This window comes from Colius striatus, chromosome 5, assembly GCF_028858725.1.
Source record: "Colius striatus isolate bColStr4 chromosome 5, bColStr4.1.hap1, whole genome shotgun sequence".
In the NCBI taxonomy this organism is placed as follows: Eukaryota; Metazoa; Chordata; class Aves; order Coliiformes; family Coliidae; genus Colius; species Colius striatus.
This window is the reverse complement of record NC_084763.1, coordinates 25,229,680-25,256,899: the sequence shown is the minus strand read 5'-3', so window position 1 is coordinate 25,256,899 and position 27,220 is coordinate 25,229,680. Positions and strand designations below refer to the sequence as shown.

The following is a 27,220-nucleotide window of genomic DNA, read 5'->3' as shown; positions in this document are numbered from 1 at the left end:
TTGGTTCTTGGTGACCACAATTCTCTAATCTTAATCTTAATCCACCTTTTCAGTTGTAAATCTCATAAAAAACAAAAGAAAAAATATTAAACTGGGACAACAGAGAAATAGCTATTTTATAAGCTTATAAAGTAATCTTACACAGGAAGAACTGCTTGCCTTTTTCAGAGAGAAACTTACTTCCATTGTAGCCACTTGTTCTTCAAGAACTGATTTAAAGGTCTGCAGATCTCAGTTAACTGAGATTATTTTACTGGGTTAATGTGAATGTGAAAGGTATCTGCTGTTTGATACAAAGACGTAGTCTTGAGTTGCTACCACAAGGATTACGAAATCATTCTGGGTTAGGTGGTCTCTTGCTTCCTTACCAAGTTCAACAACAGACCTGCTTAAGTGGCTCTCAGCCTTTTCTCAGCCACTAGTGTATGCTAGTTTTTTTTAAATTAAAGTTTCATCTTCTATAGTTAAAGAAGTATTAAGGCTTATTTGTTCAACAAGTTTGGGTTAAACTGAGGAAGAGTGGCAATGGTATTTTTTGCACTGTCTGGACATACTCCTGACCTATTTAAGATAAACTCTGCTTTTTACCTAAACTTGGCCAAAACGCTTTGTTGTAGAAAACCATTCCTCTGCTGCATCTAACCGTCCTTACCTGCCCATAGGCAGAGGCAGCCCTCCTTGAAATACTACGCAGAAGTGAAAGGTAAGCAATGCAAGAAACAATGTCTGCAGGTACTGCACATGCTGTGGCTTGAGTCCACATTTTGTGCCCTCCCTTACACTGCTGTTTAAAATACAGAGGTGCTGTGTTCAAAGGAGCATCCTTCAGCTGGCTGGGTCACACCTTCCACAGGTGCAGCAACAGGCAAATGCACTAAGTGCTCCAAGACTGAAGGCTTACAGGTGGAGCATAGTCATATAGACAAATGAGAAAACAATAGCATTACCCAACTTGACCCAACACAATCCATCCCCTCACACACACACACACGTGCATGCAGACTCTCAGAGGCGACACACATACACACACACACACAGGCGTGCATGCACACTCTCAGAGGCGACACACATACACACACACACACAGGCGTGCATGCACACTCTCAGAGGCGACACACATACACACACACACACACACAGGCATGCATGCACACTCTCAGAAGCGATTGTGTCCCACATGTATAGCAGTCCAGAATCCAACAGCTGTCACTGTACAGAGCGTGGGGCTGGCCCACAGGGCAGCTGTTGTCAGCTTCTTGTGGCCACTTTGAAGCATTTGGGCACACATGATGCTTAAGTATTAACTGGCATTGTATGTTCTAAGCCTAGAACTGAGGCTACACAAAATCCCAGATGAACCATCAGGTTTTCCTACGGGTAGTATTTAAATATTCCCTGCAATTCAATGATGATCTCAAGCTTACTGTACACTTGTGCAAAAAAACACCAAGTTTTGTTACTTCAGTTGACCTATTTTTACTTTGTTGCAAAACTTTAGCATATAATCAGAGTTCCAACCCTACCATTCTATGATTCTGACTATGTTTGCAATTCCTTATCTACAACTCCAGACGGTATCAAAATCCCAAGAGGAAGTATTTATCTGATTAATTGTCTGTTTAGAGACACGGTGTAAGAGTTACCTGGTTATTATGTTACTTCATAAACAGAACTGGGAGCTTACATAAAAGGCATTCCTCGATCCAATCACAACAAAGCAAAGACAAGACTACCAGCCTCAGGGAGAACCTGAGTCAAAGTTACAGGAAACTGCTAACACTAGTATCTCTGCCCAACTATCTCAGTTAAAACATTTTTAAAGGAAAAAACATTAATAAGGAAACAGCTGTGAGTTAACTCATCTGCTTCAGGACTGATATGATTTAGAAATGGTCATTTAAAGTCCAATAACTATTTATAACTACCTACATACACAAATATGTGCCACAGCACAAATTACCACTTTCACCTGTTCTTCAAATGGACTGTCTCACATCGGTCAGGATGAAGCACAAAACACACAATGGAAGGCAATGCTGTTGCCACATGTAACTTCACATGGGCTTGTGACAAACAGGCTTGTGAGGTTCAGTTATTGGAATAATCACCACGGAAAGGACTGAGATACTCCTTTCTGTCTTCAGCTTCCAGGCATTGCTTCTCAACCCTTGACAATCAGAGGCCACAAATACCACAGCCTGGGAAAGAAGTATCCCCCTCTCTTATCACTTCCCACTACTGCAGCTCTGAATCTGAACGACTCTCCCAACCATCCCTGCAACTACTTCCTATGCTTCTGCGTCCACTGATCTCCTAGTTTCTGCCCACTACTCTCCTCAATTTTGTAAAGAACAAGAACAAAATTAAAAATACCAAGTTCTTCACATTGAGGCTTCGGTTTACAGAGAAACATTTTCCTAACGTTTGTCTGGATCACCGATAAACACCAGTAAAATCGCCAGAGTTTGAAGGTAATTTATTTCAGTGTTTCAGATACTTTGCTTTTACTTTACTAAGAGTTTCCAACTGCAATTTATGGATAGAAAGCATTGAGCAATAGCCAGGAAGTTACAGCTTGTTTTGTGACCAGTTTCTCCCGGTTGACTGTATCAAGCTTTTACAATAGTTGTATGTATATGTTTAATTACTTGTTAATAGCTCCTGACACTGACATTCGTAAATAGTTAACAATACTACATTTCACACACCTAGCCTCCTCAAATCATGACAAACTCCTTTGCTGGTGTTCTCTGACAATCAGAACAAAGCGATTTTTGCTGTGTTGGCTCTGTAGTCTCATTCCTTTTGCTGTCCCCGCACCAACATTCAATCGCCACATGGCGAGTTATTTCACAGGGCAATGCTTGCCAGAAACCTAAACAAAGTCAATAGTGTTTCACTCCTTAAACCATCTCTCCACAACTCCAACAAGTGCCAAAGATGGCACATGAGAAAGCCAGACTTCCTGCTCTGCTGTCACCCCAGCCAGGTGCACGCTGACTCTAAGGAAAGACAGGCTCCTGAGAAGACAGATCAATGCTGACTTTACTATCCATTTAGCACTATCAAGTCTCACTTAACTGACATTCCCAGGTGACACAAAATGCAGAACAAAAGACAAGAAACCACATCTCAGTGGAATTAACTTTTATTGGGGGGGGGGGGGGGGGGGGGGGAAGGTTTACACATAGGTTTAGGTTTTTCCATCCACACTTTCAAAATGCCAAGAAGAACTGGAAACAAAACTTGCTTAATCATTATTGCAATGCCAAGGAGTTTTTGTTGCTGTGTTGTTTTGTTTTTAAATGAACAGTAAGTTATATAACTAATTGCTATGTTCAATAAATGTTTTTTTCTCCTGCATTAAGGGGAAATATTCAACCAAATACAATAAAACCCCCAGAACTTTTACAGTTCTAACTTCAATCTAGAAACTTTTATCTATAAAACACAGCCTTAATTTTGAGTGTACAGGGATCTGTTTTCCCAGTCAGTCAAATACCAAATTTGTCTCTATCTCAAATAGTCTACACTCAAAGCAACCACCTGTTAAAAAAAAAACCAAACCCCCAAAACCTCTGGTTCATGACTACCTAAAGTCAATTTGTCATTTCAGAAAAGGCTCAAAGTTATTACTCGCTTATCAAAGTAACAGGTAAACGTTTTAACAGAAAGATTAATGAGTTACTTGGAAATGCAGGTTTATATTAAAGTATCTGAGTGTGTATACTACATATGACATGCAAACTTTAAAAATATCGACACTCTCTTCGGATTAGTCAGGAGGTCCAATTGTTTTAAAACAAAACAGGAATGACTTCCAAAATGTATCAGTACTTTGGGTTCTCTATTTCATTTTGCTTAAGATGTTTTACTACACAAAAACTACAACAATTACAATATTTAAGAGTATTACAATAAGGAGGGATGGAAAACTGGAATACTTCAACTGAAAACATGTATATTCTAGATGAACCAAAGATTTGTAAAAGAGCTGGATGGAGGACAAGGAAAGGAGGATGGGAGGGAAAGCAGTACGGAAGCTAAGATCTGAATTTTGTATTTAAAAATCATGTCCTCGGCTGTAACTCTTCTGATCTTCAGTAGCGCCCTGGATCAAAAAAAGAAACACAAACCACATGATTACTACTATAAACCAACTTCACATACATCATCTCAGCTTTTTTGCTTTTACATTCAGAATTTCCATGATCAATTAATACTAGTAACAACAAGGTTTAAATCAATGAGGTTCTATTTATTCACTTGTATTTACTTACTTGGACTATAGGAACGAGATCTTGATCGTGATCGGTATCGACTGTAATAAGGTGATGGTGATCGTCTCCTTTAAAGGAAATTAAAAAAGAAACTCAACAACATCCATTATGAAGGAAGCCTTACGCACACCACTTCTACAAAACAGAACCATTTCCTTAGCACTAAAAGACTTAGCCTGCATGACTGATTTCAGCTTTATTTGGCTGTGCCTTCCAGTTATTTAACAAATGCTTTTATATTTCTCCACTTGATATGTTTAAAAGTTTAAGATATTCCCAGACAAAGAATTTAATAAACTCTTACTAGCCTTGCAAACATACAAAGTGCTTTTCCAGATGCCTACAATCCTTGTTGAACAACATTCTGAATAACTTTCAGGAGACTAAGATGGTCACGAAATGTCAAGCATTAAAAATTCCATCTACAAATAACCCCTTTTTAAACACCACTGTGTATCAGCTGTTTCTGGTTCTATATACAGCATGGAAAAATGCATTCCCTCCCTGTCTGCCCCCTAGATTAATACGGTACATGCTCTACCTCCTTCAGGTAGCAAAATTAACCCTTTGCTTGAGTGTTTACCATGTAACTGAATTACACGAACACTGACAATTACAACTGCTTTAATCCCAGAAAACCTAACGTAATGAGGCACTAACACATAGTAATTATGCACAATCTTGCTACAAACTACAGTAACATTTTTTTGTCACCCCACTTTCCAGCTTTTCCAACAAATGCACTGTTCTCACAGAAATAAAAAACAGGTACCTGTATCTGTAGTCATATTCTTCATATCTGTCATATCCTCTGTCATACCCCCTATCATAATATGAGTCACGGCGACGACCTGCTCCACCGCCGCCACCTCCTCCACTGCTATTAGAGAAAAAGCAATCAAATTACTTTAGATATCTACTGTTCTTCTTGATTTAAATTATTTAAAAGCCTTTTTTAAGACTCTTTGTAAATCAGACACTTAAGACCACGCCCTGAAACCATCTAAAAATGAAACACTTAAAAAAAAAAAAAGCAGCTTTCAAAGAAACCCAGAAAACCCACCAGGGATTTCAGCCAAATTCCCATCACAACCAATGGCAAATGAGTACCTCGGTGTTTCAGTGAGCTCAGGGTACACCAACTGACTGTGCTGAGTGGGTTTTTTAAAACTCTTAACGCCTTCAGTATTTTTGAAATAAAGATACAATAAACTACAGCAGAATTTAATTGTATAGATGAACTACAGTAACGTGTTCTTTATATATTAGTGTAACTTTGTGATAAAATACAATTAGTGTAATTCAAATTTTGAAAAAGTATCTGTAGCTCTCTTTCTTCAACCATACTCCAAGCATTCAGTTGAAATCCATTTGAGTCCCATTACAGGAAATGGCTGAACTCCTTACTGTGTTGGCCTGCCCATGTAGATGCCTGGGGTGGGCGTATGTGCTCTCTTGGTGATTGAGTAATCCACCCGGATCCTCCGGCCATCCAGCTCCATACCGTTTGCATGCTCCATTGCCTGCAGGAGAGACAAGGAACAGGAACGTGAAACCTGCAGCCTCCTGGTAGCTATGAAAGGCTAAGTAAAAAACCCATCAGAAAAACATGCCCTGAACTTGTTTTCTTTAGAGTGGTTACTAGTGCCCCACTGTGGCGAGTGGTTCATCTGTGTCCCCCAGCCCCTTTGCCCGCAGTGTTACAGGACCGCACTGGGGTGCCGCAGTAGAGAGCACCGTGCTAACCACTAACACTCTCACTTTCCCTAGACTTCGTCTTCTACCCACCAGAAAAGTAACCTGAAAGTCAAAACAGATTTTACTGAAAACTGCATCTTTCCCACCGCCGCCTCTGACCCAGAGGGGACGGGCGGATTCAAAAGCTGTGCAAAACAGTAGCTTCCTGTAGGGTGCATATGGCCGGATTACTGCTAGTCGGCTGCCATTTCATGCTCTCCCAGCCTCCTGCCATCTCCCTTACAAGGACCTATTCCAGCAGAGCTTAGTAAAATGGCGGGTTCAGCCTACATGGATACCTAATTACAACCTTCCTCCCCACTCACTCTCACAATAGCAGCTTGCTAAAGTGATAGGCAAAGGGTCTGTGCCTGAGAAGCCGCTGCTGCCTTTAGACCCGCCCGAGCCTGTGCATGCACCCGCTGGGTGTTCCAGCCCCTGCTTCTCTGCCTTTGAGAATCAATACAATGGCCTTTCACAAACTCAAAATCATGGAAAGTCTTTTCTGTCATCTACTCTAAAGCAGCACAGCATACTTTTGAGAGTGATATTCATGCAACAGTAACTTTAAAAAAAACAAACAACACAACAAACCAAAACCAAACCCACAACCGTAATAATTTAACAGACAGTTAATGCTGGACTTAAAATCTATTAAAATTTCCAAAGCAAATTGGTTTTTTTTTTTAGCCTTCCATCAGCTGCTCTATGACCTCTGGAATATCAGTACATGCTACTTGGTTTGAGACTTGAAGCACAACTCTTAGCCCCAGTATACACTATTTTATTTTTTTCAAGTGTGGAGAATAGATGCTGTTACAATCTGGAGTTAAACACTATCACTTTGCTATTATTTAACTATGTGGCAACTCAAAACACAGAGGTGCCTCTAAGCAGAGCATTTTTTCCTTTCTTCCTAAAAAAATAATGAAACAAATAACTATGCAGAAATGCTTTTTTTTTTTGCCACGCTCTAACAAGAGGCTTATCAAATTAACATAGTTACAGAGGAGGATACAAAAACGTGACACCCACATGACTTAACTGAGATGTCCTCAAACTGGAGGTGACTGAATTATCACTAGTCTAACTACACTTAGTTTGTGTTTTAATAAAGCCATTCGCATCTATACCATATCGCCACCTAGCGAGCTTTGTTACTTTACAAAAATATTAACAACTACATTTGGCTAACTGCAAGGCAGAACCAAGTAACATTTCAAGTCTTTCAACACACACTAAAATATGTTCTATGGATAAAACAATGCTTTAGTTTCCTAGTCTTGAAACTTTTTTTTTTCAAGCCCTGTTCTACAAGGATTCTCTACATTAAAACAAATCTGTGTATACCTCCCAGGAGCATATGTGTGTGCAAATCTAAAAATGAAGGCTGCATATAGCTGGCTGGAAAATTGGCTTCATGATGAAAAGCACCTTTCTGAAAATGCAGAAATACTAAAGTTATCTTGAAAAGTAAGGGATTTTCTACTTCATGGCATTTTTATGTCTGACTGACAACTTGCAGAATAATAAGCTTAGCTGACAAGAAGCCACCTCAAATCCAGAACATCTGGCACATGTCTTATCTAGTCAAAAGAACAAACACCTCTTCAAGAGGAAGAGTTCTCTACCATAGGGAACAGAACAGGGCAGAGCAATACACCAGCAAGACAGCTGAAAAGTTAATTTTGAGATTTGACTGGTTTGGAAGTACAAAGAAATATACTACATTTCAGTTGATAAAGATTCATAGTTAGAGTCTGCATAAAACTCAAGACACACTGGTCACAATGACTGATGATCTATTCTGTGTTGAAGCTTCAATTTTCTTAGCTTTCAACAGCCGTCACTCAGCAAGAACTGCCAACTAAAAAAATAAATAATCAAAATATTTAGTAGCTAGACATAAGAAAATCTTTTAAGTCTCTGACTGCATCTCCCAAATGAACAAAAGCCAAAACCTGCAACAAGCCATTATGAATCCAACAATAACTGGTGGTTTGAATCACTCAATCGACCATTAGCAACTGGAAAATCCTTACAAATATCCTTCCAAATTCTCTGCATCCTTCCTAACGTGCACATTTCAGGTCTTTGAAATAAAGTACTGAAGTACTATTAGCTAACCACTGCTGCAATGTGACCAAAAGCCCTATTTGAATATCTGTTTTCAGGTATGTGATATAAGAGTGTTTATTTTGTAGAAAGGCTGTAAAAACATATTAGTGATTCTAATTACTGACATTTCTGTATTTTCGTTAAAACAGTTTATAATGAAATTTTGGATTTCACATTTTTATTAGACTAGCATGTCATTTGCGTTTTGCCCTTTTTTTGCTGTTTTTGAGTGTGCATGAATGTTGTGTTATGAACACTTAAATGTCAAAGGAAAAAAAAAAAGTTGCACCTGTGCTCTAACAATGCAGAAGACATTCTCAAATACTGTTAGAGAAGTGCATTTTCCACACCATCAAATGAAACTTTTTGAATAGAAAAATAAAATGATGTTAGAGTTTAAGACACAAAATATCCTCTTAGAAGCCTTTAACTGTCAACATTCCATTTTAATTTCATTCTTTGTAAGGTATTTGGAAGAAAATCCAAAACCTTGTGAAGAGACTTGCACGGCTTTTGCATGATTACAGCAAGCAACCAAGCAAACTGGATTCCTATAAATATGTACTAGTAATTTTGGATGCAAACTCTAAGAAAAAATTGACTTTTTAACCCAGAATACACAGCTACATGTTTGCAGTCAGAAAACAGGGAAAGAGGATTGGGAATGGCACAGGTCATAATTCACTGCTAGATTAACTTTAAATCCTTACTAACATGAGCCGCCAAATTACTATCTGCAAGGTGTTTGACAAAATGAGCAGTCCCCAAACTACAGGATGACGGCCTCTAGTGGCTCAAAACAGTTAGAAAGCGTGACACCAACAGACTTCAGTTTCATTTCATAGGTATTACCCTATGTGGTGTTTTCTACATGTATTAGCATTCAGGCAGGGTAAAAGGAGTTTGGAAACAATGAACTTTTGAATATATGCACAAACTTACACTAGTGACTGAGATTAGTTAAGCAATCAAGAATTAACTCACTGAAAAAAAGAAAGTAATCTTTCTGTTTGGATATGGCACAAAAAGCAGCTTGGACAAGGAAACAGTGGGAAATTTCTGTAACCTGCATTGTGGTCACTGGGGGCAGGGTATGGAAGGAAGGAAGTGGGGCAAATGCTTGACTGGGCAGAGCTGATGTCACAGTCACTTCACATTTCTACTACAAAAGATCATCAAGCTTTTATTTCAACTTCTAACTGCTTTGAATTACTTCAATAATGTGCTATCACTGTGAAGTTAGTGACGTACAGATTGAACACACTGGAATAGTCAAACAAGCAATTTATGTTTGGACTCGTTTTGAAAATGTACTTTCATGGTTTAAAAAAAGCCTATAAAAGATACTGTCCTTTTATGTTCCTGATGTTTTTGGGGGGATTCTTGTTTATTTTTTACTTGCAGTCCTTCCTATATTTCATTTAATGCCACTAAAAAATCATTATCTCTACTATATATCACAGGTACAGCATGGGATCAGCAGACATCACAGGTCAGCTTTTCTGCCCCCAGTGCACTGCTCTCACTAGCCCAGGTCTCGATTTAACTGGGACATTTGAAAGGATATTCTGAAAAAAATCCGAAAATCTGATGAGATGAAAAAAGAAATTAAGAATCTCAGCTTTTTACACTTACAGCAGTCTGCCAAGTAGGATTCAGCTTGAGTATATTCTTTAAGCTATTATTATAGTATTGCCAATTATAATCTTTAATATATAATTTTCTGAACTTAAACATCTACTGATTAAATGTATTAAAGCATAGTTAAAAGAGTTTCAGAGTCAAGAAATACAGGATTTTAAGATAAACATAATGAGTAACTGGATATGGAAGTATTGCAATTTCATAGTATTTCAGTCTCCAGAAGTCTGCAAGTTGTAATTCCAAACATATGAGACTGTTTAGTATTCTTTTCTAGTATATTTGGCGTTCCTTTTGATACCACAAAAGAGAGCATTCCTTCAACAACTTATAGGAGAAACTGGTTAATAATGATGCTTCTAAACTGGTTTTCTTGCAGCAAAGATTAAATGTCTTACAAAACGAAAATTATAAAAGCTGTTACTATTCAGACCTTGGCAACTGATGTACTGCATTAATAGTTCAGTTTGTCTGTATAAAGTTTGTCTTGATTGTTAACGAACATTACAAAAGGTTCTGAAAGATGGTCAAAACTCTCAAAAGACTGTAAGTAGCATTAGGAAACAGAAAATGCAGGTGGTGTCGCTAAACCACAACAACTGGTAACCAACCAGTGATGACAAAGATCCTGCAGGATTTCAGCTGCAACAGCACACAACACAGTACTGACACTGATCTATTTTGAACCAAGTTCTGAGAGTTGAAGCACAGCTACTGACAACTCATTTGTTGTAGAATTTTAATATTAACAACGTTTGAGAGTATGTCAGTTGAGAGGCTTCCCTGTGTCACCTCTCTTGCAAGCACAACAGTGAAGATGATGGGAAATCCTCCTTTTTCTGTAGAGTTCTACACATCTTTAAACCATCTATGAGTGCTTTAAAAGGGCTGGAATTTAGTTCAGCACCTCATCTAGAGTTTTATATTCTCGCTATTCAAATTATTAGGGTGCCGGGGGGGTTTATTTGAGGTTTGTTTTTCTTGGGGTTTTTTTGGGGGTGAGGGGAGGACAGAGGGCAGGTTGTGTGGGGTTTTTGCGGGGAGAGGGTTCTGGTTGTTTTTAAAAGGAAAGGTCTACTTTCTCAGAAAAAAAGTAATTCCAATTTCATTGCTCTTATGCATACTCAACTTTTCAGTCTGATTTATCTTCCACACAGAGAAATATTTTTTGTCTTTCAGTGGTCTCCTACAGGGCCTGCCACAGTGTTTCATGCCTACAGCTGTATCTCCTTATTTTAAACTAGCTGCTGCTTACTGCCATCTTCAAATTTGTCAAGGCCCATGAAGTAAGCCAAATATTAAGTTTTTCTCCTGTCCTTTTTGCCAAAGTATGCAAGTTATATAAATTACAAATATTGGGAGGTTTTGCATCTTTTACCCCCTCCTCATGTACTAGTCCATTGGAGAGGAAAAAAAAAGAAAAGCAAAAGGTTTAATTACATTCCCAGTTATTTCAGTTTCTGCTTAAGCTGCTCTTCTTTATGTCCTTATTTCTGACTGCAAATAATATCACTGTTTTTTTCTTTGCATTCCAATTTTGTAATATCTGCCAAAACAGCCTTATACTAAACAAACCAAATTCCCTTATCCTATTTGCATGGAACATCTTAAGAAATGCATGGTGTCGTGCACAACCACTACCCACGACATTTAGGAAAAATCCTACTTCTAAAGACATAGAAAGTTGTAAAACACAAGACTGACACATGAACGTGACAAGAAATACTACGTATTTTGGATGCTAAATTTTCTATGAAACAGTCATACTTTCAAAATCCCAACAAACTCAGGAGTGCAAAGAAACAGAAAACTAAAAGTTAGAGTAGAGTATGACATTACAGATGCATATACAGGTACCCACTCCAGTAATTCTTTCAACCTGGTCAAGTGATAGTGGGAAAATACAGAATGGACGCTAAAGGAGGCTTTGTGTCCTCTTACGCCTATAACCTGCAACAACTATGCATACATACACATCTACAAACCTTACTCTTCCCATAAACTAATTCTCTGTTGGATCACACCAGAAATCAAAGATTGGAACCGAGTCTAGTTAAACCAAATCATCCACAAAACATCTTGTGCATTAAAATATCAACTAGCATCAGTTTTCATTTTTCAGCTATTGATAGCAGGTTCCATAACTGTCACTCTCCTTCTTCTCAATGCGAAGAAGAGTCACATCCAAGTATTATGAATATACTTATCAAATGGAATCAGAATCAAACAGTAAATCTGAAACATCTGTCTGAAACTATTAATTGATAAACAAGATGCTTGAAGTTTACAACTCATTTTGTCCACAAGCAAGATATAATCCCACAATGAAGGCTTAAAGAAAAAAAAAAAGGAAAGGATATATCTTTACTTTTAATAGCAATTTCATCTACCAATCTCAGTAAATGCAGTGAAGCTCACAGTATCCTTATACAGGTAAAAAAAGTACCACTTACTGCAGTGAATTGTAACACAGGTTGCTGTTCATATTCTCTAGTTCTTTTCTTACAGATCAATGATACTAACAACATCTCAGCCCAGGTGTACACAGCTAGCAAAGTCATTGACCAAGGCACAAATCAAGACAAATCCCACTGTTTTTCAAATGCATGATGATACACACTTTTAGAGAAGAAAATGGAAAGGTCATCTTCCAAATTTTGACAGATACAGGAAACTACTTTGAAAAGTGAACTTTCAAAATATTTCAGAAACATCTTCTATGCCTGGCTAAAGATTTACTTTCATTTTAAAGTAACATATTAAAATCAAAGCACGATGCTCATTAGTGATTCAATACAGACATCCCATGCTCAAAATTTGCTCAAGCATTTTGAACACTGAACTAAAATGCTGCATCTGTTTAAACATGTCATGAGTTGTTTGAACAAAATATTTTAAATTAATCTCACTGTGAGAACCTGGCAGTGGATACACACTCAGAAACTTTTCTCTTTTTTACAGAGATACTCACAAAGACGATGCACAAAGAGCACCCCTGTTAGAAGTAGTAAAGCATAAATTTACCTCTTTAGAATCATCAATTCTCTCAAAATAAACGAAAGCAAATCCTCTTGATCGTCCAGTCCGTTGATCATAAACCACGTTGACACCAGTCAAAGGTCCATACCGGGAAAAGACTTCACGCAAATCTCTCTCAGTAGTATATAAACTGAGACCAAACACTCCAAGACACGTATTAGGATCTGGATTAGCCTGGCAAGAAAAACGTTCAACTCCAATCAAGTTTAAATAAAATAAATTCCGTGTTCTCATATCAAAATTTCTCAATTACTGATTTTTAAGCTGAAGAAAACTAAACATAGTTTATAACAAAAGTGAAAACCTCCAGTTATTCCAAGTGTAAGATATATTCAAAAGCAACTACTGTCATGATTTTTATTAAGAGAAAAGACAAGCTTCTCGTGTTGGTGAAAAACTCAGATGATAAAAAAAATAAACATTTTGATTACAGAAAAGCTACAGAATAACAGGAACCTATGTTATTTCACACTCAAACTACCACCAAAGTGCAGACATGACATACAAGTCTGTGCTACAAACAGGTTGGCCAGTCTCAAACTCCCATTTTTTGCATTTGAGCTCCTAAGAATGGATAGTTGAATCATAATTTAGCTTCTACTGAAATTTCCTCCCCTCTTAACATTTCCTATGCAACTCTTCAGAAAGTAAATATTTACATGTGAAAGTTTATCCCTTTCCACTTGTAAACAGGATTAAATCACCTGCTTCTTTCATACAGATAGTAGCAAATGTTGAAGGCCAGTTCTGTGAAACTGTAATCCAAAAGCGTGCACATTTTCCTAGACCAAGATTCCCAATTGTTTAATGTGATGTGGGATACAGATCTACTTATCACGTTTCACTTCAACTAAAGAAAGTCAAACATGAAATTGTACCAGGACAATTTCTCTATCAGGCTCAAAGTTCCTCCACAGGCCAGAGAGTAGATCTAATGCCAATGCCACTGTAAGAATGTTTTTTAAAATCAAAATTAACATTTTTCAGTTAAGCTTCTGGCACCTTTCAGTAGATGCAGTAATTCTAATCGCAACAAGAGGCATAAGGGTTTAATGTTTCCGCTAAAATAATAACTGGAAGTTGGTATGTTTGAAATTTGTTTCAGATTTTCAAAGCCACTGAGGGACAGTAATTTACGACTCAGAGCTTGCCTTTCAGCCTGACTCAAAGAATTATGAGGTTCAGATCTTCCATTGTGTTCTTTTCAGAGCTTTTTGTTCAAGAATCCATTGTTAAAGTAAGATGCCCAAGTTACTCTAGATTTTAAGTTTCTTCCCTTCCATTGGTCAAAGTTCAAACTTCTGTTAAGACATGAATCTTCTACAGTTTCATGCTATAGCTAAAGAGCACAACAAAATCTGACATTTTGTCATTTGCAAGTTTTCATTATTTAGGTTTAGGGGTGGATTTTTTTTTTTTTTACACTATTTCAATCTGATAATTCAGTGGAATTAACGGCTATATAACACTTATTATGGAAACTCTGGTTAGTCTAATGAAATCTCTTGGTCTTTTAAATCCTTGTTTGACAAGTCCCTCCAATCAGTACATACCTACGTTGTCTTTTTTTCACATTCTCCTTACACTTAAATGCTATTACTTTTCTGAAGCAAGAGAAGTACCATGAGTCAGTATGCACCCTAAGCAACAATTAACAGTTCCATCATCAGCTTTTACACTAGGTTTTTGCACTGCCTCCCATCAACACAGTATGCAAGCTCCCTACAAGACCAGAAGTGGCTAAACTGCTACCAATTCTCCTGGTGTCTTTATGACCTCACTATTTAAGGGCTTCAAATCAGTTCGAGTTTCATTTTGACACTAGTAGAACTCCTCTTAGAATTAATGTGAAATTCACCATGAAAACAATTTTTTGTGTTTCATGGTCATTTCCAAGGTAAAAAGACTATTTCACAGAGAAAAATATTAGAATATATTTCCTAAAGTAGTAAAATGGATTCATTAATCTTTCACCAGGAAAACTGCTAACCTGTTTGATGTTCAGTTGTTCCTGTCAATTTTTCAAGACATTCCATTCATATTTACTACGTGATTACAAACTGGCAACAACCCACAGAAAGTGGAACCATGAACATTGCCTCACAATAGCTAAAGCTACTGTATATAAGCACTGCTGCAGCCTTTCCCTTTTCCACATACTTTGTGTTCTCCCTCACATTGGTATTATCTGGTCCTTGTGAACTGCTGATTCACCAAGGTGTGCCTGTGAAAAAACTATATTCTTTTTGACAGAATTCAGAAAAAAATTCAGAGAAACTGAAACAGATTAAGAGGATCAGAGTACCACTGCTCTCACCAAGGAATAGGCAGACCTGTGTGCAGCAGCACTCATTTAGATCAGCCTGAAGTGATGTGGAACTAGAAGCTAAGTTACTGAAATGGATTATACAGAAGGCCATTGGGAGAAATCTCTTAGAATGATATGTGGTTGCTATCTTAGATTGTGGTTAGTGTACCTGTACTTCCTCCAACTGTCCATACAGGGGTATTTCTTTACATTCTGGGAGGTTTACTGATCCTGTTTATGACTACAGTTTTTTCTAGTCTTTTAAGATTTACATATTAGCTAATAACACATGGGCTTACTTTTTTTCAAGTTAAATTAATTACTTAGAAGGATAAAATCACAAGCAACTTTCCACATTATATGCCGTATGTTATAAGCATATAAACCTTTGAGAATTTTTTTCTTTGGCTCCTCTAGTCAATCTTTTCAGTACTGTCAGGTTGCAAGTATGCACAGAAAAGGTCTCATTTTTGTGAAGTGCACATATACCCAGAACCATAACCCAAAGAAAATCAGAAGAGTTTAACTTCTAGAGCAGAGGGAAGCAGGTATCACCCTATCTGCACATAGTGACCTGCAATGGTATGGCTTTCAATGAATTTCTCTAACTGCCTTGCCAGTCGCAGGCCCAAGAAGTTAAGTGCCAAGCTATAAGGACAGAGATTGCCCTCCCCCCACCTCCCTAAATTCTGTATCCTCCAGTGACAAGACACCAGGTGAAATTCAGCCTTCGGGTAACCTGGACTACTCTGATGTAAGCAGTAATTGTTTTGTTGATACTCAGCCGTGATGAACAGGACATACTCTGCTGCCAGTGTGCCTTCTCCTGTTGGACATTGGAGAATGACTACGGCTCCTTCGACGACGGTATTCTGGTGTGTACGATCTGCTCCGAGAACGTCTCCTATGGGAATGAGAATGGGAATGGGATCTGGAACGAGTGTAACGTCTGTGCGAATGTCTTCTGGACCTGGATCTTCAACAAAAAGAAAGCTTTCAGTTAGGTCAAATGCACATAATGCATTGAATTTTAAACTGTACATTTCCTAGAGAATTTTTTTTTTTTAGAGATTGTCTACAATTAATTGTTTCTTCTACTTTGCAATCTAAAGGCTGAATGGATCTCTAATAATCTGCTCAGTAGCATAATTCCTAACTTTGTGAGTGTGCTGGTGTACTATGAGGATTATATTCACAACAATTTTTGGGAAGTTCCAAGTTTAAACTTACATCAGCTTGGCTGTACACGTAACTAACACTTGTACAGTGTTACAGATATATCACACTGTAAAATACTGTCTTGACAGAAAAATGGAAGATCTACCAGCATCAAAGTGCTATAGCATCTAAAACAGAAGTTTACCCAGGTCTGAAAACTATTCCAGATTAAAAAAAAAAAAGCTTGCTGAACTCCTCAAGCATTTCTTTGCAGACATTTAACCAATGATAAGCTCAGTTTTCAACAGGCATTGTTCCATCAAAGTTGCATGATTTCACATGAGTATCACGTCTTAACAACAGGTAGGTAGCTATCTGGCTGAACATTGTAAAAAACAGAAGCTGTAACGCTAGGTTGCACTTGAGGAATTCAGAGTACAGTAATTCTTTTTTGGCCGCCCCAGTATAAAGTGTATAAATAGGGATGATGGTTTACTGAGCTCTCCCACGAACTGATGAGGAGGAACAATCTAATACTGTGCAATTCCTCTTCCACCTCAAGAGTTACAAGTACTGTTTTTGGGTTTCTCTTCTGAGGAGAGAAGGATTTGGTAGCTCTCCCTCATTTTCACCAGTATAATGGTAGAAGAGAAGATGGGTAGTATTTACAGCATATTCAAAGCAAAAGACAGACATATCTCCTCCATTCTGAGCAAGCTCTCTCAGAGCTGAGAACTCTTTCCCTCTGCACACACACTTCAGATTGAAAAGAACGAAGAAAGACTTGTGCAGCATCAAAAAAGGAATTTAAATCATAAAGCTCCCATAACTCAAGAAGCTATCCATATCCAACTTAAATCAGAGTTTTTTTATTTCATTTTCAAAGTCCAGATTTTTTTTAAAGCCTCCAACAAGGGAATGTCAAAAATCAAGTAGCGTCTTCCAACATTTCCAACAGGTACAGAGCTTACTCCTTCTACCTAACACAGACTAACTTTGTTACAGTTCTCACTTCTCCCTTGCCCCCCAAAGGAGAAGTCTATGCAACAGTTCTCCACCAAAAGATTTTTGGGGAAGGAGGCAGGAGCTTTTAGAGAAATGAGATGTAATATCTTACGAATTGAAATGTAATCCCTCTTCTGAGATAAACCTACAAATTTTAATTGTGATTTCTACATTACTGTTTCTACTAACATTACTTTCTCTATTCATAGCCACATTTTATTACTCATGGAATAGTTCCTCAACTTTTGCCCACCTAGATAAACACTAACACGCAAATTAACAGCCCTGTTATAACATACCTCAGGTGGTTTATAATTTTTACAAGGGGAAAAGAAATCTCATCAAGGTACCAAAAGAACAGGCATAAGCAATAACACTGACAGAAGACAAGTAGCTTTCTTGACATACCTTGATTTTGATCTTGACCTAGAGTGCGATTCAGAATGTTTGGAAGCCCTCGATGGACTGCGAGATCCTGACCTGCTCTCTGATTTTACGCGAGCAGGACTCCCAGCTGGAGATTTTGACTGGGAGCGAGACTCCTAACAAAAAAGACAGTATTAAAAATGGTATTGGTTGTATAAATGCCTAACTCCTAACATTTTAAGTACAGTAATTTTATTATATTGATTGCTCCTGAAAAACAAGTGGTTAGGCAATACCCTCCAAAACAAATTTCATTTCGCTAACCCACTGTTAATATTGTATGCTCTCCTCAAATAGGTCCCTGCTTCAACCAGATCACCAATTCTCTATTAACTAAGTAATCATGCAAATTCATCTACAACTTGATCATACAGACACTGGAACATAAACCATACATTTACTTAACCTAGGACCCATTCATTCTTCCAGATTCTTTTAATTCTACTTCACTCTTGCTTTCTACTTTTCTTCATTCTTCATTGAGTTTTTCATTTTTCATACTTCGTGTATTCTTCCCCAATTCAAACAATTCATTATAGCCTTAAAAAAAATATTCAAGTGCTTCTATCTGACCAATCTTCTGTTCAATTTTTTCCCCCATTCAATTTTAATTTTCTGATCTTTAAAACTTTTCATTAGCCTTCTTTTATCTTGATTTATCTTCCACATTCTTGGAAAAAACTCTTCAATTTCTTCACGAACATTAACCTTAATGGAAAAAGAACATTTAGTATATTTAAGCACGTGGGGATTATAAAACTCTGCTGGAGTTCAGATGTTATCTATCAAATTGAAAAGCCAGCAGGTAAAGTGCAAGAAACTATTTTACAAAACAACTTTTTTCTTTAAAAAAATATCTTTAAAACTATATAATTGTCTAAGTTCTAATAATAAGCTTACTAAGTTCTCGCTGTTTTACTCTATTTTCATAGCTACCCTCCTCCCCTTTCAGATTTTTTGTAAGATACATAGATACACTAAAAACTAATTAGCACAAATATATGATAGTATTGATACCAGTAACTGTGACTTCCCCCCTCAAGTAGTAACTGTATACTTCTCAGTATCAAATATGTCAAATTCTACTCCTACACATTATTACTAAGGCACTCCCAGTTCAACAGAACGGCCAAAGATTCCCAGTCAAAACCTATCTATGCACATACTTACTCGCGTAATACATGCACACAGATATATGCAACATAAAGTATTTTTCTTCCTACTTTTTCTTCCTCATTGTTATCCTGTTTTCCTTCCAGACAACTTAATCCATATAAAACAAGATGTATAATAGTACAGTTCAAAGCAATCCAATAAAAGACAGGAGGGTTTTTTTCTTGCATGGTAATGCACACAAGAGAAAAACTAGGAAAACAAGCAAACAAAGAGCAGGTTAGGATTTCCTCACATTTTATAGTGTAAAGCATTTGTAGGGAGCTCAGCTATTAAAAAAACCCAACATAACAGTGTGTTAATATACATCTGTAAATTCACAAAAAAAAAAGGAAAAAGAAAGCATACCATGTTCCCCTCTGGGTGTATAACATTTCATTCGCAGCATTTCTCTTCCTGCCTGTCCTCACAATGTTTTCTTAATTCATCTACTCTGCCTATGTCCCAATTCGTGTTTTCTTTTGCAGTCAAAATTCTTTGTTACTTGGGCTGAAGTTCTTTTCAAAGGATGCTGTCCTCACATTTCAAGACAACAAATTCACCAGAAATGGAACTCAAGAGACTCTTTACTAACAAGTATTACAGTTACACTACCTTTCCCCTTCGCCTCAATAAAAAGGACACAAGACACATTGAGAATGCTAATATCGGGATAATAGGTTTAAAAAACTTATCAGCGAAGGTCAAATTTAAAGCTTGGTTGTAACACTACAGGCTACCCTTATCAAGCTGGCTATCTGCTGATCTAGCTACGGGACATTCACCAAAATAAAGGATGTATGTGCACTTAAATACTACCAAATTTTATTTGATATTTTTTATTTTTACATTTGAAGTCCATCGCTCACTATAACAAACCCCACATTTATAAACCACCAACATGCTTTTTAATCACCTTGCCTCTGTTTTTACACTCTTCATTTTTTGATAACTTCCTTAATTCTTCTCTTTATACTTCATCCCCTGCAACAACTATCAATTTATCTGGGAATTATTTCCACCTGCCTCCACAGTAAAAGCAATCAGCAATATAGAAAACCATTTAATGTGACATCATTCAGATTTAGAAAACCCGTTTCAGTAAAAAGGACAGAGAATTCACCCTCCTCAGTCAGTCCTTCATACGGATACTGTGTGTCCACAGTTTTCACATTTGAAAGATCAATTCTTGAACAATAAGAACTTTGAAAACTTGAACAAAACACCAGAAATCAGATACTACACAATCAAGTATTGAAAGGTGCCAAAAATACCAAGGACCCACAATCCCTCCCATGCAATGTAAAAGCTAGCTTAGTGTGCTTATCTACTCAACTGAAGCATCTTGACACTGCCTGTAGTTTCTAACAGTATCCATTATGACAACAAATCTTGATTAAGTTGCCAAAAGCAAATGTTACATCACTTCATGAAGGCCGAGCCATTTTGGGACTTATGCCCTTTAGGGGCTGCACTCACAAACATGCAACTTCAAAACCGAGTGTCAAAGGTGACAGTGTAAGTTCTTACACAGTTCAAACTTCCTCAGAGTAACTATAGATGTAAACTGCAGCTGAATGGCGATTACCTGTTAGCAGTTGCATATTGTGTCTGTCATTGGCAGGCAATTACATCTCATCTTCTGATGCAACACAGATCACCTACTTATATCTCCTACAGTGCTTCAACAGGAGAGACTATGGGAATCACAATAATCTGCAAGAGTTTAAAGACTTAAGGATGACTCTGAAAAAGTACCTAATAAGATTTACACCAGCAAGACCATAGGCAGGGATTAAGAGATTCAAAGCTTCAAGAAGTCACAAAGGAAGAGAATTTTCCTCCTCTGCTTCCTACTGTAACAAAATAATTAGCAAGCTCTTAGTCTATATCACAAAGCAACCTCACAGTGCTGCATAAACAATTTAAATCCCTTCTGCAATATAAATGAGAAACTTAGTTAACATTCTTTCTTAGAACATCACCTTCAATGGGAGAAAATCAACACCATATTATCCAAAGCATTAAAATCTCTCAATTCTGTACTAGTCTTTTAAGCAATCTATACATTCTGATCTTAGCACCATCATTAAACAGTATTATTGATTTCTGTGATGAGAGAAAAGACTAAAATTTCTCTCCGAATCCTCAACATTTTCTTATCTTCCCGTTGTAAGATCTTCAGTCATTTAAGACCCATAGATAAGACTGCATTTCTTAACTCAGTTTCTCAGCTATCTTACAAAGCAGTATGTATTTTAATGCCTTAGACTTTATTATGCAACTATCCAGTCCTTTAGACCTTAAGGGCATACAGGCAGACAGTCACTGTGACCATGCCAAACTATCTACATTTGCTGTCACTACAGTCTGTAGGAAAAGACAGGTAACTTCCTAATATTTTTCAGATGAGAGCTCCCCCTCAAAACAAATGCTAAATCTGCCAATAACACTTTTTCCAAGGGGAAAAAAACAAAAAACAAACCATCCCAAACAAAATCCACACAAAAAACTCCACTCACCTAAAATAATTATTAAAAAAAATCTCAATCGAAACAGCATGCTTCCTCAGAGTAAGACGTGGTGTCTTCCTCAAGTATATGCCAGGAAATGGGATTAATGATTCACCAAGAAGTGGAACTTAGAGCCAAAGAAATTATTGTAGATAAACACAAAATCTAAAGACTGCAGCTTCAGCTATTGATTCTCTGGATAAGATGTGCAGCTCAAAGCAATTAAAGAGAGCACTGAATGGTATTTATCATCCTACCTTCTGTCTTCCCAGAAAGACCAACAAAACCAAATTGCTACACGGAAGACATTTCCATGTTACCTCATGATCATATAAATTTAATAACTGAAAAACTATCAAGAACTTTAGATAACTGAGCTGAGGAAGACATCAGTCATATCAACACATTTCATCCACAATGGTACAACTGAATAAACCATAAAATTGATGCAAGTTATAGCTATTGTTTATCTTCCTCCCACTCTTCCAAAGAAACGCTACTTTCCAAAATAACAACTATTTTTAAAGTATTTGAAACATTTCTATAGCAAAGTAGAATTGCAAAAGTTTTTAAGAAGCATTACTTCAGTTTTTCACCCATTATGAAAGCATATAATAAAGAACATGGGGGGGGAAGAACTTAAAAAACCTCACATCGGGCTTTCTATAGCAAAGCATGGGAAGTGAAACGGGCATTAAAAAAAAATCCTTCATCATACAGAAATTTCAAAATTCATTTGACCTTGTTAAGAAGAAATACCCATTGGGTGAAAAAAGGACAAGTAGTTTAACAAGCAAAACAGTAGTTCAGACTTCACGAAAGTGCTGTGAAAACAAAGAAGTCCAAAATTCTAAGGTGACAGAAAAATACAAGCAATAAAAAGAATTTGTAATTTAGCAGCTGGAAGGTGGGGGGTGGAAGAATGGGAAGCTTCAGCAATAAACTTTTAAAAATTACAAGTTAATCCTATCACTGAAAATATGCTTCTTGAGGGAAGGCTCTGTAGTCACTCCTTTATCACATATGGAAGATAGTAAACAGAATTAGTTTGCCAAAAAAGTAGTCTTCCCACTCACCATGGTCTGCAATCACCTAGACTTTATTAAGCTTGATTAAAAAAACCCCAACCAACCAACCAATCAAAAAAATGACTCCCAGAAGAAGTTTTCTATCCACACTGGGCACGAGAAACCATAGGGTGACCACAGCACTCTCCAAGCAAAAGCAGGAACCCCTGAGCATAAGCAGAGCTTCATGCCCGTTTTTCAAAAAGTATGGAAAGCAATATGCTTTTCTCACCACAGAGGTGGCAGGTTGCCTTACAGAAGAGGTTGATGAAATAGCTAGACAGACTTCTCATTTTTATTTTTTTTTTTTTTGCCAAACAAATGATCTCAAATTTGATCACTTAGGTAACTAACATTAGAACACATATTAAGTGTTTTGCATACAAGTGTCATGAAGCAAATCCAACACACCCGCACTGTTAAGCTAAGCCAAAAGCTGCTTGCATACATATGAACTATGTGTACTTCCTTCAACAAGATGGCTCACACAAAGAAATATATGATTTTGCAAGTGCTTCATTAGACCAAGGTTGATGTGAGATTCTGCACAAAGCAGATTCTTAGGATTACAGAAGTCAAACATTATCAGAAGCTCAAAAAAAAAAAAAAAATTGATTGAAGTTTAAAGTGGAACTTCTGAAGTGTGTGTTTGTTCAGACTCCAACTTGTTCACTTCCCTGGGAAAAATTTTAATAAAGCTGCATCACAGAATGCACATCAAATTAATAACGTTATTAAAAATACCAACAAATGTGAAAGGAAATAAGAGTTATCTGTCTCCTGATAGCAATTAAAGATAAAAAAGCCTCATTTGTCTAACCTGCTCACAAAGAACATTCAATGGTGGTAAAATCCCGTGACTTTTCCAGAAGTCAAGCACTGGATAAGGAGCACAACTTAAAATCTTTTTTCTTAACGTCAATAAACTTAGTTTTAGGACATCCAGAAGAGTGTGGCCAGCAGGTCAAGGGAGGTTCTTCTCCCTCTCTACTCTGCCCTGGTGAGGTCTCATCTGGACTCCTGTGTCCAGTTCTGGGCTCCCCAGCTCAAGAGGGACAGAGAACTTCTGGAGAGAGTCCAGCGCAGGGTCACCAAGATGATCAGGGGACTGGAACATCTTTTGTATGACGAAAGGGTGCAGGAACTGGGGCTGTTTAGTCTGGGGAAGAGGAGACTTGGGGGGGATCTCATTAATATTTACAAATATTTAAATGGCGGATGTCACGAGGTTGGGGCATCACTTTTTTCCGTTGTATTGATGACAGTACAAGGGGTAATGGGAAGAAACTGGAACACAAAAAGTTCCATTTAAACATAAGAAAAAACTATTTTACTGTTCAGGTGAGGGAGCCCTGGCACAGGCTGCCCAGGGAGGATGTGGAGTCTCCTTCTCTGGAGGTCTTCAAGACCCACTTGGATATATTCCTGTGTGACCTGATCTAGGTGGACCTGATTCTGCAGGTGTGTTGGACTAGATGATCTCTAAAGGTCCCTTCCAACCCCTACCATTTTGTGATCCCATGATCCACTATATTTGTAATTCTTCTGTCAATTTCTTTCCATTAAACCACTGTGCTTGAGGGGGAATTTCTTCCGTTCAACCAGTCACATTCTGAATACAGAACTTGCTTAAGTTGAAACAAAACGACACAAACAGAGTAGATGTTAATTATTCTGAGCATAATTAACATTTGCTTTAAAAAAGCCAAAAAAGAAATCACTGAGCTCTCTAATAAAAATATATCAACAATGCCTATAAAGATTTTACCCAATGCTTCAGAAATACAAGTTTTTAAACAGTAGAAATTAAGTAATCTATTTGGAAAGTTATTTCCATGATTATCCTAAATTTCCTGTTCAGATTAAATAACTTATTATTTTCAAATAATAAATTAGAGGCAAAGCACATATATGGACAGTATCTAAAAACAGCTGCAAAAAAGAATCTTCTTTTTTCAAAAAAGTAAAAATCCCAATCATATTGTGAGAAAATAATGTCACTTTAAGACAAAACTTCATACATATCAATAAGCACCTTCATCTTGGTATCAGACTCCATCAGGACTTGCAAGAACTTTCACTCAAGCTCTTTAGGGACAATACACACACATTAAAATAGAATATAAAAGGACTTACACTAAACTTCATCTCCCTTGGCATTTGTTTGGGTTTTTTTTGGAAAAAGCAAAATACACTATTTAGTAGCTAAACTGGGGGCGGGGGGGGGGGGGGAGGGCCTGAAACGGTACTCAGAATTCTTTTTCGTGGCAATTTCCAGGAATGCTGATTCTTTAGTAACTCCCCCCCGCCCCACCTTTTCTGGAGTTCTTTCTCCCATTGAAAACTTAAGCCATACTCTATCACCTCCATGTAACTGTGTATCACAAACTGAAGCATCAGGCCATTCTGCACATAAGAGTCCTATCCAACTGGGAACAGCAAACTAACACTAAAGCCCCAAAGTTATACATGCTTAATTTTATGCCTGTGAGCATATAGACTATATAATGTTACAGCCTGAAATATATTTTTTCAAGTAGTTTTGTAGCATCAACCACAACAATGTACAACTGAAGAAAAAGAAAACCTACTTGAAACTGTTCTTCATTAGAAGAACAAAATCCTAAAACCATAAGTACCTGTCATTGTGTTTAGTTTTAAAAAAAACCATCAATACAAGACATCCCCACGTGCCAGAATGACTGAGAAATTCCAGTGTTAGGGAGAGAAAAGAATACAAGTTTTCCAAATGATGACTTGACAGGGTCAGTAGCTCTTTCCAAGAGGTACATTTTCCACCACAAAAAAAACCAAAACAAGCCAAGTATGAAGCAGCAGTCACAGAAACTGCTACGCAGGACTTTCCAGACTTCACATACTCCCAAAACATTACTTTACTTCTACATTTGGCAGAAAGCCTGCAGAAATACTGAAACCATGAAGCTACCTCAACTTTATAAGAGATTCCTCAAAGAACCCAACACAAATATTCTGTGAATGAACCTAACATAAATATTTCCTAATAGTAAACTACATTGGGAATTCAGACAAGAAAATAATGTTCAAAAATGTAAATATAACTGTAAAATGAGAGATTGAAGTAAAAATCAAAAAAAACTAACAAAATAGTATACTTCTTGTTTAACTGTCTCAGACTTATTTGATTTTCCCTTCAGTGATTAGTTTGTTTAGCTGAAAAGAGTTTAGCTATTTAGTCATCTTCGTCCAAGCAATCAGTATACAAATAGATTTTGTTTACCTCACCTGAGGAAGCAGCAGCAGTCACTGCACAGTCAGGTACAGCACTCTCAGTCTAGGGAATGCGTTTAGGTTTTTTTAACAAACATTACAATGGGGTAATAATATCCGTGTAAAAATAATTGGACTGTGACACTGCTCCTCCAAAATTTCACTGCTTATTTCATCAGGCAGTAATCCTATTTAACTGCAAAGCTGCTGCCACTGGTTCATCAGAGAAAGTCACCAAAAGGATGATTAAGTGTTCCTCTAAATAATCTCTTAAAGAGTGAACAAAAAAGAGAAAAATCTCTGCAAAATTAAAAAAAAAAAAGTAAACAGTGATGGAGTGGGGACAAAGCAGGCATTTCACTCCTGTTTCAAGCAGCTTCTAACTGCTGCTTGCCCTGATCGTCACTAAGAAAAAAAAAATATTCATAACAGAAGGGACCAGTCACACACGTACATGAAAAACCGCAGCAGTCGGAGGAAAGAAGCAGGCCTAACAAGGTCAAAAAACCACAGCAGCTTGTCGAGAGGTCTTCAGCTGCGTGATCAATGAATTTCAACGGTTTAACAACGAAGGCCATACCTCCCCGACGGCTTGAGGAAGCCCGGCCCGAAGAAGATCCTGTTTGCGGCCCAGCAGCCAGGAAAGGCAGCGTATCTCTCACAAAAGGACCCAATCCCTCCTCTTTCCCGCAGGTGGAGGCCTCAGCTACACCGCGCGGGACAGGGCTCGCCTGGCCACGGCCGGGAGCCCGGCACTGCCCGAAGGCTGAATGTGGATAGATAGGGAAGCGCAGCGACCTCGAAGCCTACACCCGCCAGACAACAGGACGGCTTGGGATCACGGGAGGGAAGGAAGGAAAGACAATAAAGAAAGAAGTGGGGGGAAACAACCGGGCTGCAGCAGTGCTCCAAGCCCCAGTCTCAAAGAAGCCGCGGAACCGGAGCTCAGGGCCCGCACCCCAACGGAGGGGGATGGGAACGCGGAGACGTGAGAGGAGAAGGAATTGTGCGAGGGCTGAAGCAGCGAAGCTCAGTTCCGCGCAGAGCCAGCTCCCCAGCACTACACCGGCAAAAAAAACAAAAAGAAAAAAAGAAAAAAAGGAGGGAGATGGGGAGAGGAGAAGGACCGGAGTCGCCCACGGCCCACTCAAGCGTCTGAGAAGCCATTTTAGAGACAAGCTGCGTGGCCCCCACCCCTACCGAGCCGCAGGACGGCGAACGTCTCCACCCACTATGGTCCCCGGGTCTGGTCCCCCCGTCTCAGCACGGCCCGGGCAGGGACGGCTACTCACCCTCCCCTCAAAGTTGTTCTCCTCCACGTCGCTCATGTCGGCAGAATCCTGGCCAGGGGGCTGGGCGAAAAGGGACACTAGTCCCGAGCAGCAACTGTACCCACAACCGCTACTGCTGTTATTGTTGCTGTTATTATCGCTACCTGTATCACTGCCGCCTCACAAACCGTCTCCCGCAGCAGCGCAAAATGGCGCCTCCGCTCCGTCTGCGCCCGACACGGCGCAGGAGGCGGGG

At 38.2% G+C, this 27,220-nt stretch overlaps 1 protein-coding gene across 1 annotated transcript; it reads right to left on the bottom strand.

Moving 5' to 3' along the window:
- Positions 1 to 3,166: 3,166 nt before the first annotated feature.
- On the bottom strand, positions 3,167 to 27,220 carry TRA2A (transformer 2 alpha homolog). The gene is made up of 8 exons (XM_061997470.1): positions 26,986 to 27,220; positions 17,695 to 17,828; positions 15,928 to 16,099; positions 12,801 to 12,989; positions 5,688 to 5,803; positions 5,053 to 5,160; positions 4,281 to 4,348; positions 3,167 to 4,111 (listed from the first exon to the last, which is right to left on the bottom strand). Exons 1-8 carry the CDS (start codon positions 27,019 to 27,021, stop codon positions 4,101 to 4,103), a joined length of 834 nt encoding a protein of 277 aa, XP_061853454.1. The 5' UTR covers positions 27,022 to 27,220; the 3' UTR covers positions 3,167 to 4,100.

Coding starts and splice junctions, on each gene's coding strand:
- TRA2A (XM_061997470.1), bottom strand. CDS start 27,021: ATGAGCGACGTGGAGGAGAACAACTTTGAGGGGAGG. Junction 5,804..12,800: donor GAATTGATGATTCTAAAGAG/GTAAATTTATGC, acceptor TCTCTCCTGCAG/GCAATGGAGCATGCAAACGG. Junction 5,161..5,687: donor TACATGGGCAGGCCAACACA/GTAAGGAGTTCA, acceptor TTTCTCTAATAG/CAGTGGAGGAGGTGGCGGCG.